The 20,616-nt window shown below is 34.7% G+C and overlaps 2 protein-coding genes across 3 annotated transcripts in view; one reads left to right on the top strand and one right to left on the bottom strand.

The window, feature by feature from the left end:
- LOC128891712 (protein obstructor-E-like) overlaps nucleotides 1-8,890 on the top strand; it is a 106,901-nt gene extending 98,011 nt beyond the window's left edge. For both annotated transcript variants that reach the window (XM_054151442.1, XM_054151441.1), the window contains exons 2-3: nucleotides 2,844-3,254; nucleotides 6,873-8,890. In XM_054151442.1, coding sequence (XP_054007417.1) covers nucleotides 2,844-3,254; nucleotides 6,873-7,183 — 722 coding nt within the window. In that variant the 3' untranslated portion in view covers nucleotides 7,184-8,890. The remainder of the gene's footprint in view (nucleotides 1-2,843; nucleotides 3,255-6,872) is intronic.
- On the bottom strand, nucleotides 8,872-18,906 carry LOC128891715 (protein obstructor-E). Its single transcript, XM_054151446.1, has 5 exons — nucleotides 18,756-18,906; nucleotides 14,701-14,919; nucleotides 12,411-12,678; nucleotides 9,417-9,551; nucleotides 8,872-9,334 (listed from the first exon to the last, which is right to left on the bottom strand). The coding sequence occupies exons 1-5, from the start codon at nucleotides 18,808-18,810 to the stop codon at nucleotides 9,319-9,321; spliced, it is 693 nt and encodes a 230-aa protein (XP_054007421.1). The 5' UTR covers nucleotides 18,811-18,906; the 3' UTR covers nucleotides 8,872-9,318.
- Nucleotides 18,907-20,616: the final 1,710 nt, after the last annotated feature.

Genomic DNA, 20,616 nt, shown 5'->3' with positions numbered 1-20,616 from the left:
AAATATATATATATATTTCTATACATATATATGTATATGTATATGTATATATGTATATTATGTAGTCCAAAATAATAGACTTTCTTAGATCTATTGCATAAATCCTAGTTAGTGTTGAGAACAATGTAAACGATGACTCAATTAAAAAGTTCTTTACTCTTCCATTAAACCCCCCCCCCCCATTTCTCGAAAACAAACAGAATTTATCTTCGACGCCATCGAAAAGTCGTCAAATTAAAAATGTACACGTAGTGTTAATAATCAAAATTCAAGAATTTTTTTCAAGATTTAAATATGTTTTTTAATTCAAAACAAAGTGTCATGTTGCAGTACAATTATCGAACTTGATACATAAATTTCTTTTGTTGAGATATATATTTAATGATAACCAAGATACAGTAAATCCAATCAAAACTAATTACTGTCTTAGAAGCATGTAAACATCTGCTGAACGAACGAAAGAATATTGTTATAATAAAACTTTGATTTTCTAATTACATATCCTTATTTCCTCGAATGCACCGCTATTCTCCCATGGCTATACACGATGTGATCATAACGAACATTAACACCTTTCTAATCGCAATTGGCATCATAGATGATATCGCGCCAAGGATTGCATTCTGCAACACGTAACACGCATTAGTGCGCCTTATCTTTGATTGAAAGACATGAATACCATAATGGAGTGCAATGGAGACAATTGAAAAGCAATCGTTCCAGTAGAAACTCTAAGTCATCGAGCTGACAATGGTTATTCACATCAGTTGGCTTGATTTAATATTAGATTTTTCCTTTAATCATACCACACAAACACTTTAGTGGTTTCAAATGAGTGAACTACATATGTTGTATAATATTACACGTCATAAGTAACTACATTATTATTTGTACCAACCAACTAAACTTCGAAAAAGAATCAGGAACCAGAAAAGATTTTGACTACATTTCATATTCTACAGATGTTTCAATTTAACTGCAAAATTTACATTCATCTTAGGTATAGTACTTGCCCTGTTATAATATGAGCGAAACTATGATGGACGAAATAAAAATGGATTTTGATCTACCATAAAAGGCTAGAGAATCAAAACAAGTGTTATTATTGTATTAAGAGCATTTCTTTTTAAATTAATAAATTGAAGAAAGAAAAGACATATTCTTTATCTGTTACTACATATGTTTCGATTTGTCTGCGAAATTTTCAAAATAATATTACTTGCATTCACCCTAGATGTAATACTTGACCCAACTGTTATTGTAATACGAGTAAAATCACGGAAATAGGAATGGATTCTGATTTACCATAAAAGACCTAAAAATTGAAAAATGAAGTAATTGAAACAATTGAATAAATCGGAGATAGAAAACAAAAATTCTGTATGTATTCTTAAATTGTTTTAATACAGTTAAAACACGCCATTAATTTCGCTTACAATAACATTTATTTAATTTAAATTATGATTTTATTGTATTATTAATATAATTATATTATTATTATTATAATTATATTATGTATATATAAGTTAATATAAGTTCGTTTGTTATACGACTCGATATAACAATTCGGAGGATCGTTAATTGAATCTCGTGCAATGAATACTGATCTGATTAGTCACTATCCACGAAACAATTAATTCTCTAGTGAACATACCGAGTCGGTAAATGTTTATGTGACTCACTGTCAGAGAATCGTCCATTTGAACATTGACGCATACCTACAAGTACTTTCAGCTTTCCTTAGAGAAACATTGATCATTTCATTAACGGAACCTCGAGGAAAGACGCGATGGCAGGATACTCGCGATCGATGCGCCAACGAACGATGAGTCACGATCGTCCGATCGGATCGAACAAGAAATCGTGTTACTATGCCTCATGGCCGCCAGGGAACGCGTTCCTGAATCGAAAGAAGAGAACCAGCGTGCCGTCGCGCAACTTGATATCAAGTTGCGACCGTCGAGACGCATGGCCTTCTTAATGGGAATTACGTATAATTTCTTGTTCGCATGCAAAATCGTGCGAGATGAGTCTTTAAGAACGCCTAGTTGGAACAATAGAATTGATTTGTCGAAATTATCTGCGAATGTCTGCTAAGAAAATAATAAAATAATAAAAATGATGGCATGGAGAGCAAACTTCCAAATAATATTACAAATATAGAAAGTTGTATAATTTTAAACATATATATTATAAAGTAACACACTTTGGTTAAAAATATGTATTTTTATATAATTATATTTTACACATGTATGCTGTTGGTTAAAGTAAGCAGTTTTAGCTGGTATCTACCAACAACTCGAGATGCTTTCTTAGCATTCTATTGCCACGAATGCTAAGATTATATTGACTTCGAAAATGAGATCTCTAATATGAGATTTGAGAATCAGGTCACCTTTGCCTCGATGACAATCATTTTATTGGCACTTCGAGTTCCGAAGAAATGAAACCTAAAGAAAACCTAGTGGTGACTGAGAGTCACATCTCGAGTCCAAAGGGTTAGACAATTGGAAACCTAAACTGACGCCACTAATATTGGTATCGTCAAAGTAACATACTCATTGCGCTAATAATCTGTTTATTTTCATTCGTTATAAATGTATAGACTTGAGACTTATAAATCTATAGACTTGTATAGATTTGAGAATCAGGTCACCTTTGCCTCAACGACAACCATTTTATTGACACTTCGAGTTCCGAAGAAATTAAACCTAAGGAAAACCTAGTGGTGACTGAGAGTCACCTTTCGAGTGCACAGGGTTAATTTCTCACCCTGAGAGCACGACAAACAGTGAAATAGTAAATCTGTCATGGATACTAATATTCTGTTCTTTTTATTTCAGGGTCGTTCGCCCAGAAGCAACAGCAGGAAGACCCTTGTCAAACGAAATCTAGGGTGGTGGGTGACATAGAGTATTGCGATCGTTATTGGGAATGCGTGAGCGGACGTCCAGAGCTGTTCGATTGCCCTAATGGTCTCGTTTTCGCTGGTAAGCATCGCGGTGTAACCGAGGGTTGCGATTACCCTTGGAGAGCAAACTACTGCGATGGCAAACGCCAAGCCAATCCGCCGATACCAGCTGAACACTGCGACTGGCTGTATGGTATTTTCGGCCACGAGACATCTTGCACAAGGTACTGGACCTGCTGGAACGGCACAGCCACCGAGCAACTTTGCATCGGTGGACTTCTGTACAACGAGAGGGCCCGATCCTGCGATTGGCCAGAGAACGTCGAAGGGTGCCAGAAGCATCGTGAGTAAACGATGATTTTAATTTGATCGTTTCTGTTCGCTTTTGCACTAACAATGATGCTTGCTTTCCTTAACCCCTTCTCGTGACATTTAGCTCGACGAAACTCGGGCCGGAAACTGATGTCTATGTTTGACTCGATTATATGTTCACGAGCCTTGCTCGTAATATTCATGTTTGGGCCAAACTCTTCATCGCGAGTTGGACTCGTTAAAGCACGGGAAGTGGTTAACACTAACGCTGGTATTTTAATTTTTCAGGATATTAACGTATCAGCCTATTAATGAATTAATAACAGCTTATAACCTATTTATTTTTCAGCCTGTTTGACAACATTTTTAAATCAACTTGACAAGAGTTTCGTAATAGTTTGACATTGTAAAACGAAGTTGTGATATGATGAAACTCATATGTAACTCTTTTTAATTCGAGGCTTCATTTGGGATTTATTATATACATATTTGTAGCATTATTATTCCTCAATGGAAAACAATTAATGGATTTCATTTTCAATACTGAGCCTAAGAGTTCTTTAGAACATTCGTGTGCAGAGTGTTTTTGGTAGGTGATTCGAATTTTTGTCAGGTTGTAGGATCATTTCATCAGTAAGCGATCCAGTAAACTGTTTTCTACGTTTTACTATGTTTGGAGTGTTTTCAATTCTACGTTTTTCACAAATAATTCAAAGAATGCACGATTAATTTTAACTTATTCTAACGAATTCTCAGACTTTCTCAAAATTTCCCATAAATGTTGCACCAAATATAGTTTGAGAAAGATTGTAACTAGTTCGAATGAGGTTGTATTTGATCCTATACCTCCAAAAATAACGATTACAAACAATATGAGGTACCACAACAATAACGGAGTCTTCTAGAGCCTAACGATGTTAATTCACATACCTGGAAAGCAAATATGATACTTTCAAGTATGATAACGTCAAAAAGCTAAATTAATACTAATTTCACGTTATAATTATCCATACTACTAACACCATCTACTCAGCTTCAGGAGATTAATTTAGAAAACTTATCAAAAGACTGCAAAATTTAATATCTTGGTTCCTTTTTCACCTGTGCTTTCACGAACTTATACCTTAATTAACGCCCACTAACAATCACGCTGTGCAACGTGCTCTAGTCTTCACGGCGACTACAATAATTTTCAAAGCAACCAGCAAGTCGTTTGCAGCAGATGGATTTTACGTTCCAAAGTGTGAAAGCTTCGATACTCTTATTCGCACTTCTTTTCCTCCGTTTTTTTATTTACATCGAGAAGCTATTCCGTCTTCTCTTTGGCAAAACGTGGCGCATTATCCCTGAGGCGATGTTCGAGATCATTCTCGCTTTCGAAAGTGACCGTGTACGAGAACACGCGTGTCCCTTCTTTTTTTCACTCCCTCGTCGAGACTTTGCTCGAAGTCAGTGCCCTCCACGAGGAAAAAGAGGCGAGCCGCTAATTAACATTCTAAGCGAGTTCCCGTCGCGCCTTCGTCTCTGCCCCACGCATCGCCGACCGCTAACCAAGTAGCTTGACAACTCGAATAAAAATTCTCATTGATAGCGACAGCCCGTAAAATGATCGACTCCGTAAAAACAATGGATCGCAGACATTTCAGACGCTGACATAGGAGCGATAAAGTTCGTCTCGTTAAGTCGGCATTCGTTGAAAAAACTAAAGAATTAAAGGAAAGTGGGTTCCTTTGATTTATTCTAATTCTTAATGATCTCAGATGTTTGCAGCATTCTGAACGATGAAGCTGAATTCAAATTATTGTAATTTATTTGGTTATTCGTTGAAAAAGTCTAGTATAATTAATTTATTAAATGTAATTCTCTTGATAGAAGTATTAGATGATTGATATCGCAATCAATTCTTTAATGGAACATGTTCTTTTGAGTATTTTAATTTTTCTAATTTATTTGGTCATTCGTTGAAAAAGTTTAGAATACCTTCTTTTTTTTTAAATTGTGGTTCTCTTAATGAAAGTCTCAGATGATTGGCATTTCAATAAATTCTTCAAAAAAAGATGTCCTTTCAAACACCTTAGTTGTTCTAAAATATTTGGTTATTCATTGATAAAGTCTAGTATACTTTTTTTACTAAATATGATTGCTTCAACAGAAATATTAGATGATTGATATTGCAATTCTAATAATTAAATTAATTCTGTAAAAGAACATGTTCTTTTAAATCCTTTAAGAATGATTTGTTGCATTTGCATCGTTGCAACTTCAGTAAAAATGATACTGGTGACATTTGAAAGCAATTCTCTTCATGGCAATCAACTTTTTCCTTTGATGTCCACTACAGTAGACTTTCTCAGTGGAAATCTTAGATGCCTTAAATATTCCAATAAATTCATTCGATGATGATATATTTTTAAATACCGTAGACATCATTTATATCCGAATCATTGCACTTTTTTAAACAAGGGAACTGATAATATTTGAAGATAATTTCTATTATTTGTGCTCTTATGGCCAAATAAAGTAGGCTTCTTAGCTACTTTTGAGCAGTAGCGTACGCCATGGGTCAAAAAGAAAATTGTTCTAGACTGTATCTAATCCTCCAGTAGGTACATAATATGTCTATCGAAAACTTAAAAAAGCGAATTCTTATAGAGTCCACTGGAAACACTTTATAAGACTTCCACATGTTTTTTTATGGAGATATTTTTAATTTATTACTTATTTCAATGAATAAATTCAATAAATTAATGTATAAATAATTGGAAAATTATTAATCTTCTTAAAGCATAAAATAAAATTTCGTATAAATTACGGTACGAAATATTACATAAATATATAAGTAAAGCATACATCAAAAACGAATTTCTCTTTCAAAATCTATAATACAATTAATAAGAAATCATTTTCTTCACCGAAGTATAAAATAAAATTCATACAGCAAAAGCTTAATGTAGATTCGATCGCGCATATATTTTAACGATGTAATGAATATAAATGTAAATCGTTAGGAAATTATCTATTTCTTAACCCTACAGTGCGCATTGATGCACATGTGCATCAACCGCATTTTTCTTTGATATTTTATTAAACAAAAACTTAGGCGCTGTTCCTAATAGAAATAAGACATCTGCGCTATAAAAAGGTCACAGCCCCATGGAAGATAATTATTTGTACGCCAAATCTGACAGTTACCATCAGAATTTTTTAGGTAGAGCGTTACTCGTGTTTGCTCCGATTTGAAAAATTGCGCGCTGTAGGGTTAAAGCATAAAATAAAATTCACGTGGCGAAGGCTTAACCCTTTGCACTCGAGGCCTTTCTTTCTGGTATCTACTAGCAACTCGGGATGCTTTCTTAGTATTCTATTGCCAGGAATGTTATGTTTAATCAGGTCACCTTTACCTTGTCGACAACCATTTTATCGACACTTCGAGTTCCAAAGAAATTAAACCTAAAGAAATATTATTGTTGGCCGATTTACTGCGTCAAACCTAACGGTGACCGAGAGTCACCTCTCGAGTGCAAAGGGTTAAATGGGTAAGGATCACGGAGCTTCCGCCTAACGCCAAACATGTCGCTAACAATAGCATGGTAAAATGGTAACTTTCCAAACCAAGGTGTCCTATTACACGTAACTGAAACCCCGACAGCTCTCTGCAACGACGACGCGAACGGAAACGTTCCACTGGGCAAGTCCTGCAACCGTTACTGGCAATGTCAAGGCGGCTACCCGCGATTGCAAAGGTGTCCAGCGATGTTGGTGTTCGATAGAAGGTCGCTGAGGTGCGTGGTACCACCCACGGAGGATTGCGATGTGCCCACGACGCCGCCCAATTTCGAGGATGACCTTAACGGAGGTCGAAACGAACAGGAACCCGAGGAAGAGAACTTACCGCCAGGTGTTCCGCCGTTGCCCTCCGGCGCAGTGCCGGTTCAGCGTTCATCGCGTCCCAGGAACTAAATCGTGAACGTAGATACGAAAATCATTCGCGACGAGCGTGAGTGGAAAATTCTTTCCACGTTTCGGGATACACGGGATCGGAGCCGGGGCAGAGATGGGTAAAATTTTCTTTGATTCAATCAAAATAGTCACTTTATTCGACGAATAAAAATGGTATGCTCATTCGTCGAATGAGAAATGCATCTTCATTCGTTGAATACAAATAGTATATTTATTCGACGAATTTCTAAAAATTATATATTTATTCGTTAAATAAAAATAGTGTCTTCGTTATATAAATGAAAATGGTATACTTATTCATCGAAAAGGTATCTTCATTCGTTGAATATGAATATTGTCTTTATTCAATGAAATAAAAAAGGTATCTTCATTCGTTGAATAATAAAAATATCTTGATCCATCTTATAAATTTACTTCGAATAATGATGTTTGTCCGTTGCTCATAGAATAAATTTACTTTGAATAATTGCAGTCGTATGAAGACGTCTGTATTCGATTTTTTTATTTAAATAATTTTCTTATATTGAGACGATGTCCATCTCTGAACCTGGATCGCAATCGTAGCCAGGAAAAGCGAATACTGCGACGTCAGCCGATGAAACATGGCTCTCGTAGTTTGAAAGAGTCTCACGAGAGCACACGTAATTCTTAACCCTCGGACCGCACAATTGCAGAAACTTTAAAAAAAATATGTATATGTATATATATATATATACATATATAAAACCCGTAGGTATCTACCAAGTAATATAATTCCAATAATATCAAATATAAAATTCATAATTTTCGAATAAATTAGAAATTTCTTTGACAACGAAAGCAAAACCTATATTCTTCATACGACGTTTCTTAAATATTATAAGAACAATTAACAAGGAGAAAAGTCAGTCCTGCAATGGAGATTTTGAATAATTACAAATGACATGCCCTTTTTTTGCCCAAAATGTAACAATACATATTAAAATAAAGAAGGGAATAGTTAATATCAGTTACCTAAAATGTTAGTTGAATGTTAATTGTTAGCCTGTAAATGTCATATTAAAAATATAAATTTTCTTCTGACATTCAAAGAAATTTCTATTTCGGCTACGACAAAATAAAATTGGCTCGTGTAGCTCAAATAAATTTAACCGATATCAGATCTAGATAATATAATTTCTGCTGATTCAAAATTATTTAGAATTTCTCTACGAAACCTAGCAGTAAAATGGGTTAAAAAGAGAGATTTGTCTAGCGTGGCAAGTACTAAATAAATAAATTCTACGAGTTATTAACGAAATACGTGGTCGTCTGAGGGTTAATTTAGGTTTCATGTATATCCACCGCTTCGTTACAGGATACGTCTTAGTCGTTCCTTTCCGATTGGAAGGAACAAATATTTTTCTTCTCTTCTTTTTTTTTTTTAACTCTATTTTTGGGTCGACGATCCCGTCGATCGTTTCTCGTGCACGTATTTCTAAGTTAAATGGATACAATTAACGACCGCGTCGTAGGGAGTACGCGGTGATTATTACCCCTCTGTTGCGAAGGGATCACTTTTCAGTTGTCACCATCCGTTCTGTATCATTCTAATAGTCGAAGTGTAAATATTCTTTTACCCATTCTCACCTTACCTTCGCCTTCTCTTAAGACTTACTATCGAAACGTTCACATTTGTACGATGTAGTCTTGTTGAAATAAAGTATACGTTGTATATTTTTTTTTTTTTGTACTCGTGGCCACATTTTATTCGAATATTCGTTGTACATAACGTTTCTCTCTTACTAAGTATTTCTTTTTATTGATTTTTAAATAAACGATACCGGCTAGGCTGTATCGTTCACGTGGAAGCAGAGATAAGGTAATCTATAACAAACACGAAAATCTATCGGTTATAAAAGCGATAGCCAACGAGCTTGCATATTTCTGCTCCAACGTGAAATTTGTATAATTTAATTAAATTGAAATTTGATGTTTCAATTTCGGCGGTAGTATTCTTATAGAGTTACACAAACCACTGTTTACATTCTATACGACGATTTTGTACAATTCTATTTTACACGTTTCACAAATAAGCAGTTAGGTTACCGAGGACGACGTTCAGATTTGAGGATCCTGTGACGATTTATGGAATCTTGCTGACCTTTTTATGTTATTCATAGATTATTGGCGCTGAAAAAGAAATTACTTGTGTTATAGTCCCTTTGCAACAGGTCGAAAGAGGTGAGTCGATCGATGAAGTTTTTTAACGTACCAATGAGGCAGTTCATCGGGATCCAAACAGGCCAAGCTCACGGAATCAAAGAGTTTTCCATCGCCGCAGGTAATTAGACGTGGATAACCTTCCACGCAGGTAATCAGTCTACCGCAATCACCTGGTACCGGGAATCTGAAAGATAAAGTTACACGATACTCAAAATATCATTAGAGAAAAAAGAATTTCCGTGGTTACGGAATTCAATTGGAGTTTATTCAGTATTAACAGAGAAGAATATCCGAGCTGTTGATTCTGAAAGTAGGACAAGTCCATTTTATGTTATTGCTAGATGTTCAATGGCTTTTGTTTGAATGGGTTTAAAAATATTGGTAAATTGTAATAGAGTTATTTTATATTTTTTGTGGTCTCATTTCATGTACATTTAATATGCATTAATGCTTGCCTCACTTTCAAAGTCAACACTTTTGAAATATTACTGACTAAATGTAAACGACTAGTAACAAATTTATGCTAGTATTGAAAGGTATTAATTGCGAATCGATCAAAAACATTTTTATGTTTATTTGTAATAAGATTTAACTTAGACTAACTTTGTTTACGAAATGGGCTTGCCTCACTTCAAAAATCAACGGCTCATATTATAAATAAAACGAGAAATAATAGAGTATTGTAAATATTAATAATTTCTCTTAATATTCTACAGATAAGAAATTTACGTTTAAAATTAAAAACTGAATATTCGATCATGATCATACTTGAATGACTATTTTAAGAGCTAATAATTGAAATAATATCGTGCTCGTATAAAATAATTAATTTTATATACAATTTATCTATCAGGTTATACTAAGCTCTGTCCCGATTCAGATATGTACCACAAGTAGAATTTAATTAACCAAATGCTTAAATTTTTATATTAGCTAATCTCTTTTAAAAAATAAAAGATAATAATTGTTTTCCTTCGTTACCTTTACAGATTTTCTACATAATTAAGAAACCTGAAGAGGATCGAATATTGTCGATTGAGGAACGAAAAGTATATTTTTTTTAATACCTATTTCATTTCTTTTACCATTTCCTCACTATTTTGTGATTATATTTAACCTGCTGATGTTTATGGATTTATGGCAGATTGAAATACAAATAAATTTGTAAGGTTATCTACAAATACAAACATTCATAAAATATCGACAATAATTTACACGCTACACCGTTTGGAAGATAAAATACACTTCCATTTAAACTTTAATTCATTATAATCAAGCATAAAGTGTGTTAATTAATAATCATAAATGATGTATTCAGATATACTAAAAAAATTCATTAATATAGGTAAATAAATTTCTATTTAATAGAATAGTATAATATAGACGGGGGATGTTTATGCATTTATTGCAAAAGAATACATAAAAATCTACAGAAATGCAAAAGTATATAATTTTATCGTTACGTTATACCGTTTAGATGTTAAAACACACTTTCATTTAAGTTTTAATTCGTTTTTCATATCTGTAAAAATATGAATTTGCATAAACTAATCATAATAGAAATTTCCTTACTAAAAATGCTGTATTACAAATATGTAAAATCTCTCCCAAGATTGAAGTGGTTTCGATATTTTAAGAACCATTTATCCCAAACATTGAAAGTAACATCCTGGTTGGGTCTCGATGCGCAAGTAATACGAACGAAAAAAAGAAGACAATACATTTGTTAAACGAGCTGACGTAAAATTGAATATCTGTAGTACATGTGTTGCCTCCCAGCGGGTGTGCTGTGTTCGATGCCAAAGCTGGACCGGTTTTTAATTTAGCTGCTGGGTAAATGCGCATCTCATGATATTTAAGAGCTTCGCGTTCTTTTACTTTCTTAACAGAAACCCGAGCGGTGTTTTCTGTTACCGGGTAACTCTTTCACCGGCAATGTTGTTTACCAAGAAAGGTTCCTTAACTTTCACGAAGATCTTCCTTTACATGATAGGTACTCGAGAACTGGACGGTAAAGATGCAGCGAGGAATTTATAATTTTTTTAGCAGGAATTAATTTTTGCTTTAATATTTTTTTCGTAAATGAGGAATCAATTTTTATTTTAATATTTTCCTTGTAAATGAAGAAGAAATACTAAATATGCGTAACTTAGGTAGATAGACCAGCATTCGATAAAAGAATAATTAAAACAGTTTAATAATTATCAAATAGACAAAACTGAATTGAATAATCCTTATGGTTGATAGAGCAAAACAGAAAAATTAAATTTATTGTTAGACGTTTTAACTTATAGTACAAAGGCCCGGTGGAAAATTTCATTACGCGAAAATACAATGATTATGTTTATTGTGATGTATTTGGGTATTTGATAGAGACACGTGGAATATAAAAATGTCGGATATTTCAACGTGTAGTAGTGTAGTAGTCGAATAATAATAATTATCTCATTTTTAGCAGTTTTGTCAACATTTCTCTGAGTACTCTATTTTTTAAATCAGTTCTTTCATTTGTTAATGTATATGTTCATTAGTGTAGCCTGGTACAAATATTTGGAAACTCACCAACGAAGACAAAATTCGTTTATTAACAAGACGTTACAATGTTTGTAACAGGCTATCAATTGCTTTTCAAATTAAAAAAACATTAAACCAAAATTCAGAAACTCTGGCAGATGGTTCAAAACATTATTTAAATTACATCAAAATTTGTACTATCAAACAATAAGCCGGGTCTCATTTATTGATAGGTAAATTAAAAAATTTTCGTAATCCTATTTAAATATGTAAGTAAAATAAATTTTAAATTTACCCATCAATATCATCATTGTTCAATATCAAACATTGTTAATTTACTTATCGATATTACCACTAAATCTTAAATTTAAATTAATTTATGAATTTAAACAAATTTCTTTCTTCACCCTACCAAACATCAATGAGAGTCAACTCCACATGCTGAACGTGTCCACCAAAAACTTACAAACCGTTACGGGGGCGGGAGCTGGAAACGTTAAACAAGAAATTATTTATCGATAATACGTACCTAGGGAACGGCCAGAATTTAGCAGCGGCGCTGTGGGATGGTACTTTGTGAGGACACTTGAATCCAACAATTTCCTCCGGATTACAGTAGGGCAACAGTTGATCTGGCCAGACGCACGTGTGGCTCTTCGCTTCGTACACTAATCCAGGGTCGCAATGCGCTTCTTCTGGGTGTCCGTGAATGCACCTGATGTACGTGGTGCTGCACGCATCGCTGGCAGGGTACAAGCCGAATTGGTGTTCGCAACCTGGTGTGCTAAGTGGTGTGACTGAAAATAATGTCACATGCTGTTTTATATCGTACACCAAGCCCGATCGCACACGGACGCAACCGATCAGTTTCAAACCACTCTGAAAGTAGTTGCATGCGACCGTGGATCTAGGTAAAACAAAGATAGTGGAGTGGGTAAAACAAAGACCGCAAACGGTTTGCAACACTAATTTCAAATCGGTTGCGCCGTATGCGATCAGCCTAAAGTATTAAATACTGCAAAATATCGCTAAGTTTATAACTAGACTGAGGATTTTATGCATTTTATGCCGTAAACTAATCTAGCAAACATACCAAAACTATAATGTATATAGGATATAGTCTATTAAATAATGCAATAATAATAATAATATTTCGTCTCGAAACTACACTAGGATGTCATATATTAAGCGTCTTTCATGATTTTTTTTCTTACAGGGAAAAGTTTACTAAATTTTTGTTAACTTTGAGAATATTTTATGTATGTTTTAAAGTACATTTGATCATTTTTTCATTTAACTTTACACAAAAATCTTTGACATATCAGTTATTCCTTATAGGAAGTTTTCGTCCAAATCTGGTATTGGTGGGAATTACAATTGTCACAATCGTTATCTATAATCGATACAATTTTGTTCTCACATTGTTAACATGTTTCCTCAGGATATGAACTAAACTGTGGACGAAAAAGTTGAAAATTAAGTTTTTTAGAAATTTCTTTATAATATTTCGTCACAAATACAATTCGTAAAAGATACAATTGTAGAGTACATATTTGCTCTTTAGTTATTGTACTAAATGAAATTTATCGAAAAACATTAAATTCGGTTAGCGAAAGTGTATTTAACGTGACGATTAGATAAAATGAATGTAATCGAAGGAAATTGCGAATAGCGAATGAAGAAGTTGCGGAGACTTTAATGCGAGATCTAAAGGGGAAGGTTAAACAAAGAGAAAGTAGGAAGGAATCGAAACTATAAGCATAAGATAAATAAGAAAGGTAAATCAAAGATTGTAATATTAAATTAAAAAACAAGACGTGAAGATTTTCACATTCTGTACATTTCTTTTTATATTTAATTCGAGGTAATAATATTAAAATGAAATAATAACATTCATTACTGTCATGATAAAAACTTCACCGAGGGAGTAATTGAATTTACATTGATGTCAAAGACATATTGCGAAACGGAATTATGTAATGCAATCGAATATAATTTGTACGGTGCCCTGTCTTCGTGATGAATCGTCTCTACGTGACGCATTGAAGCCTTGTTACCAAAATCCTTCAGTCATGCAACTTTTACTTTCTTGCGCAGATGCTACGTTTAAGTGTAAGTTTCCTTTCGAAGAAATCGAAAAACCTTATTCTTGTTTTAAATCGGGAGTAAACAGTTGGAAACATTAGACTTATTAAGACCCTTGTTAACTTAATAATTAACTTATCAACTATCGTTTCGATCTATTAATCTCACGTCTTCTTCACAATAATTAAATCTGCGACAAAACTTTATTATAATAATAATAATAGCAATAATACACAACAACTTAAAATTTGCAAGCAAAAGAAGACTATATGATAGACAAGGAAACATTGAATATTAATTGAACAAATATTTACATTAATTACGTCTCAAGAAATTTGTATTTGTACCATATCCACAAACTGTACGATTAATTATTCAATTTCAATTCGAGACGTGTTCATGGTAACTGAAAGGAGTAATTTTAATCCGAATCTGGATTTGACATAATGTCGTTATTTATATACATAGTATATAAATTATATACAATTATTTCATGCATTAATCAATTTAGCATTATCGGAAATATTATTGGATTCGATTAAAAAAGCGTTTTTAAGACCGTTCGTTTGAATGATCGTGATAATAAACAGGTATAAATGAAATGTCGTTAGGTTTAATGTTGGTTACATCTTGCAAATTAATCAACGAGAAATGATAAGCCTTCGCTAGTGTCTCATATAATCAGATTTGTTATGACATTGACGCGATTATTGAGAACGTAACGCGATACTTACGGTCAGCCTTGCGATCTCCGCAGTGCACGGCCCAGTGATAGTTGCAATGATTGTGCACGGATCCATGGCCATCGAAAAGCAGTCCGTTCTCGCAGTATTCGAGGGTCAGGGTGCCGTTTGTGCATAGGAAGAAGGCGTTGCAAGTCTCGGGATGTGGGTACGCCTGAACGCCATATTGATCGGGGCACGGAGGTGCACCCAAGAGAGCAGCTGCATCGGCTGCAAAAATGAAAGTTAATTATTAATAAATAGAATGAATAACTATAGTATTCCAAATAGATATTTATATTCTGGAGGATGATCAGATACACACTCTGTCCCATAACTAATCGGAATCGTTAAAAAAAGTCATTTGATGCACTTTTTTAATGTGCAAATCGTTGTATTACAGCTGGGGCAGAATATTTTGAATAAACGAAATGATTATGTCAAGATTTTCTAACTAGTTATGTTATTTCTAAAGCCATTCCGGTTAGTTATGGGACAGAGGGTGTAGATAGCTTCTAATCCAATCTAATGGGATCACACTATACCGAAAGAAGCCAACATAGACATCAAAATATTCTGAAATATTAAATTGATTTAATTAATTCATAATGTTTCTTATAAAACGAAACTCAAACAAAACGATGTCTAATTTTATAATACATAGGATTATCTAGTTATCTAGAATATAAAATTGATGTGTTTAATTCATAATGTTTCTTATGAAATGAAACTCGAAACGAAGATTAATTTTAACGTTATTTTGATATCCTAATATTATACTAGTCCTTATCTGCTACAGTTTGAATTTTGAACAGCGCCCTCAGGGGCTGTAACCACGTTTGAATGCAGCTACAGTACGGGCTTAGCGACCCCGGGGTACCATAGCTAGATGGGGGCCAAAAGACGTGTACCAAAGACAAGACTAACGTAAATGTAATGTACAGAGTTACGGTAACGCGAACTAAGTCAAAATTAAGGAGTTATGTAAGGCAGAGTAATGCCAAGAAGAACAGAAATAATTGCATTGTGATGTATGGATTCAGTGAAATAACTGAAGTGATAGTTATGTACATAAAAAAAACCAAGCAGTTTGAATAGCAAATAGACGATTTAGCGTAAATCGAGTCGAGATTGGATCCGCATGAAAGACCACCAGGCGCAATAGGAAAACCAAAAATTAGTTGACGATGTACGTGCATCGTTGAGTGGAAAGTTGTCGCTTCTTTGCGAGGAGAAATATTCACGAAAGTAAGATTACAAGAAGACCTTTAATACCGGTAGCAGTCACAATAGAAAGGAACCAGTATGAGGCTGAAAGAAGCAGATCTAGTAGGAAGAGAAACTTACACGCTTCAGCAACGTCGACTATAAAGTCACCAAACGTTCGTCGACGTCTTTGAAAGATAAACCAATAAAACAGCCTGCAACGTGTACAAAATGCCACTTACAGTCTTTATGACAGCTTCTATATTATTTTATTTCTACAATAATGATTTCACATTACATTCAACCAAAGAGTTATTTTATCGTTCAATTGAAATATTTGAAGTAAAACTACAATATAAAACGAAGTTATCAGGATATAATATAAACAGCATTTTTTATGAAGGAAAGAATAAGAATTCAGCAATAAAGAATTATTTTAAACAAAGAAAATTCATTAAGGAAAATAATAAGGAAATTAAGGGCACAAATAATAAAACGTAAATACAAATTTATACAAACATTACATACAAAATTTACATTTATATTTCTTCAAACCATCAAATGTAAAAATTGCCAGTTATTCAAAACATCATTGTTTCAATAGCAATGAGAGCTGGACTGTTCAGTTGTTCACATGTCATTGTGGATATGTATGCTAGTAATTGATTTTAAATCATTAAAAGTGTTGATTAAAAAAAGAAGATTTTTCTGTTTCGAATAAACGGTACCAATGATAAGTTAATGTGTGACCCTTCAACTAATACTTTATATGTATATACTATATTTTGAATAGTTATTGAACAAATGTTACTCAAGTATTTTTCATTGTTTAGTAGTAAGTCTCGAAGAATCAAATGTTTCATTCTGGCAAAACTCCTCCCCAATCAACAACATTCACTACATACATGAAGATATTAAAAGTTTGTAGTGTTTCGTACTAGTGCTTGAATTCGTCAATTGGTCAAATTGTCAAATAGTCAAATTGTCTCGAATCAATCTTTAAAAGTCTTCCAGCTACCAAAGGCCTCCATAACTACTAGAGTTCATCCTTTAATCCAGCCCTGATCACAAAGAACACAATTTAAATAGTACATCGAACAACGCAACATAGTTGAAAGATATACGATTCCCAGGAACAAAGTCATAAAATATCCACGACGTTCAATAGATCCTAGCAGATTCTAGGCAAGAAGAGAAACACCTGCGATCATAAATAACCACCACTCGCGGCTAATTGAATTCAAGAATCTCACACTCTCGGGAATCCTCTTCTCGCGGCGCAAAAAGAAACAAATAAACGAGTAACGTTGGAAGACGACACGTGCAGTGGTGCTTTATACTATAAACAATAAAACTCGTCTGCCTAAGACCCCAATTGCTGCTATTTTACATAAAATATAAAGAATAATTTAATTAAATTTTCAATTTATTACGTAACAACGTTACAATTACCGAATGGATTAATAAATGATTTTTCGAGATAGGATCGACGCCATTTTTAATTTACGAAGCAATTCAAGGGGGATTGGTATCAGCTTTCTGTAACGTGGTAATAATTGTAAAAATTTTCCTACAAATTTCTATTACAAATTCAACGGTAAATTCTCTGTGCTGAAAAAAGTTATAACATTCCATACTGTTTACTAAAATATAGGGTCCTACGAAATATTACAAGCTTCATGATTAATGTTTTAATAAAAATCATAGTTTCATTTGTTGCGGTTCCAATGGAATAACGCTAGAATAAATGCATTATTTGGACTCTAACTCTGCCATTGAGTCTTCTTCGAAGAATGACAAAATCTTTAATTGAAAAAGTTATAAAGGAATGATTGCAAAGTAATTATAATATAGTATAAGCGTATCAATTATTTTACCAATATATAAAATGTTAGATACTTATGTAGACTATATATCTCAAAAAAATTATTATTCATATGATTATTCATCGTATCTGAAATAATTGGTCGATAATTTGATAAATTATTTATACATGATTTATTGACTTTTTCGCGCAGTGGATCACTTTTTGTAATCCAGCAAGTCATCGAAAGACTTACTTATAAAAGTCAACACCGACACATTTCATTGGAACCAAATATGTAAATCTATACTAGCACATAATAATTTACCTAACATTGATATTCAATTCATTCCGGAATCAACTTACAATATTGCATAAATATATATACTACCGATACGTTACATATTGAATAAAAATGTACTAAAACCACTAAGGTACAAATCGACAAAACCTTCCTCCGACTAATATTTACAAACGTTGTTCTGTAACAGAGATTCGTCGCGGCAAAGAACAAGGATCGAGAATCGCTGACACTAGAGCGACGAAAACAGAGACAACACGAGAGGAAGAGGAACCGAGTCATAAGTGAAAAGTCACAAGTTAAGAAGAGAGACGGGCAGACCTGTCCCCAAGGTGCATGAATAATGCACCAGCGGTTAGATCGTGAGCCTCGATACGCCCGATGCATTTCTGAATAATAGTCGAGGAAGGCGTAAACGCTGGACAAACTCCGCCATTATATCATAGGTCGCCGCGACGTAACCATATGGCGCGAGGAGTCTCTCGGTTACAGTGAAAGCTATTGAAATTCTTATACGTGGGTGTCGCAACGGAGGGGTACAGGTACCCCTGGATTCGAGCAGATGCACGCCTGACGGGATGCAGCCCGGAGAACGTGCGATGCGCCTACGAGATGCACGTCGTCGGTTGCCCCTCGCATCCGGCAGCGTTCAGCGGCCGTTGGGGGCGCATCGTAGTTTGTCACGCGAGGAAACGCGATCGGTGTCGGAAGGTGGAGGGTGTCGGTGGTGGCGATTGGCGCGAAAAAATAACTTACCGGAGACCAGAAAAGCCGCCAGGGCCAATAGGGTCACGCTCCTCGGATGGCTCATAGTAACACGTTCGGGTCTGATCCGCCACGGGTCGACTCTGACTACTGACACTCAGTTATCGACCTCGGGACACAGAGCTTCTCCCTTCACTTGCTCGACGCGCTCGATCTCTCGTTACCCCACCAAATCGTCGACGCGATTTCTTACAGCGATCGTGAGGCCTCGGTTTAACCGCGAACACGCCCGAACGATTCGTCGGTCCCTAGTTCTTTTCATACCCAGCACAGATACAAATTTTCAGAAAATACGTAACGCATTGCACGCGGGACCCGTAATTTCACGTATTTTACGGTCTGTCACTCGAGGGTGGAATTGCTATTTTCCAAGTCAAAAAATTGGTTCTTCTCTTTGTTGATAAATCTTATAGTACAACTCTTGAAGCATAATTGTGTAAAATTTCAAGTAAAAATTCGCAAACACACTCGAACGATTCGTCGTCGTCGGACCCTTGTTCTTTTCGTACCCAGCACAGATACAAATTTTCAGAAAATACGTAACGCATTGCACGCGGGACAGTTTCTTTTACTTTATGATTTAAAAGTCGTCCAAATGGTGGCCTTCACGGGCGATACATATTTGGACACCATCTGCAAAATTTCGCGTCTAACGACGCCCTGTATGGACCGTAGCTCGGCGGATTTAAGTCCATGTAACTTTTTTCTATGGGGATACCTCAAGGCCGAGGTTTTCAAACATCGTCCTTGGTCCTTGAATGAAAGGAGGCCATCCAAGAGGAAATTGAAAGAATTTCCCCCGTAAATGCTAGCGAGAGTGATGGAAAACTTTCAAGAACGACTCCAAATCTGTATTGCCTGTAAAGGCCACCATTTAGACGGCGTAATTTTTAAAACATAAAGTAAAAAAAACTTTTTTATATCTAGATTTAAGAAATAAAAAGTTTCTGGTAATATCTCGTACCACTTTTTTTCAATCGTTTTTTTAAAATGTGGGAATTATTTCTGCCGCACTCTGTAGTACAACTCTTGAAGCATAATTGTGTAAAATTTCAAGTAAAAATTCGCGAAATTGTCGGAGTTATAGAGCTCGGAGTATCGGTCTGTTGTTGAGTAGTCTGGGTGGAGTGAACGGTCATACGATATCATTTGTATGGACGTCTCTTCGTAACATTTGAAAGCTGAATCATCAAGCTTCGAAATAATAATTTAATCATTCTACGATTACGTTTCACGGAATTACGCAACTTTGATATTTACTCTTTAGATCAGGAATACTAACTTCATAAAGGAGCTGCAGTAGCCTTCCGTAAGTAAGAGAACTGTTACCAGGTTCGTGCCTTCGAAATAAACATCGGGAAATGTTGTAATAATAATTTCATATTAATTTCATTAAGCTTCTTTATATTAAAATAGTATGGAACTACAATTACATACATGTGTATTCATTCATATTATAAGTCCTGAAATATGAATGCCTTAGGAAGTATATGCGTAGCCTGACCTTTGTCGACGATGAACGGACCATAAACTGACGATGATTTCCAGAGGTATTAAGTCTCTTCCCATGGAGAAATCGAATAACCGAACGAACTTTACAACTGACGGGATTGTTTATCGTCACGCTTATTTTACATCACTCACACTCGTCATAATACAATGGGATAGTAACGACCTACGCATACACAATCTTGCCCCACGGAATTGTTTAATAGCGATGGCTGAGACCGACCCTTACTTTGCGAATACGCGTCGTATCTGCAAATCGTAAAATATTTGAAAAGTTAAACTTCAGGATATCGTAGTCAATACACCTCAACAAATTAATTTATTCTTTATACATTCATTCTTC

The sequence above is a fragment of the Hylaeus anthracinus genome, unplaced genomic scaffold, assembly GCF_026225885.1.
Source record: "Hylaeus anthracinus isolate JK02 unplaced genomic scaffold, UHH_iyHylAnth1.0_haploid 12002, whole genome shotgun sequence".
Lineage (NCBI taxonomy): Eukaryota > Metazoa > Arthropoda > Insecta > Hymenoptera > Colletidae > Hylaeus > Hylaeus anthracinus.
Note: the sequence above shows the minus strand (reverse complement) of the source record. Positions and strands in the feature narration are given on the sequence as shown.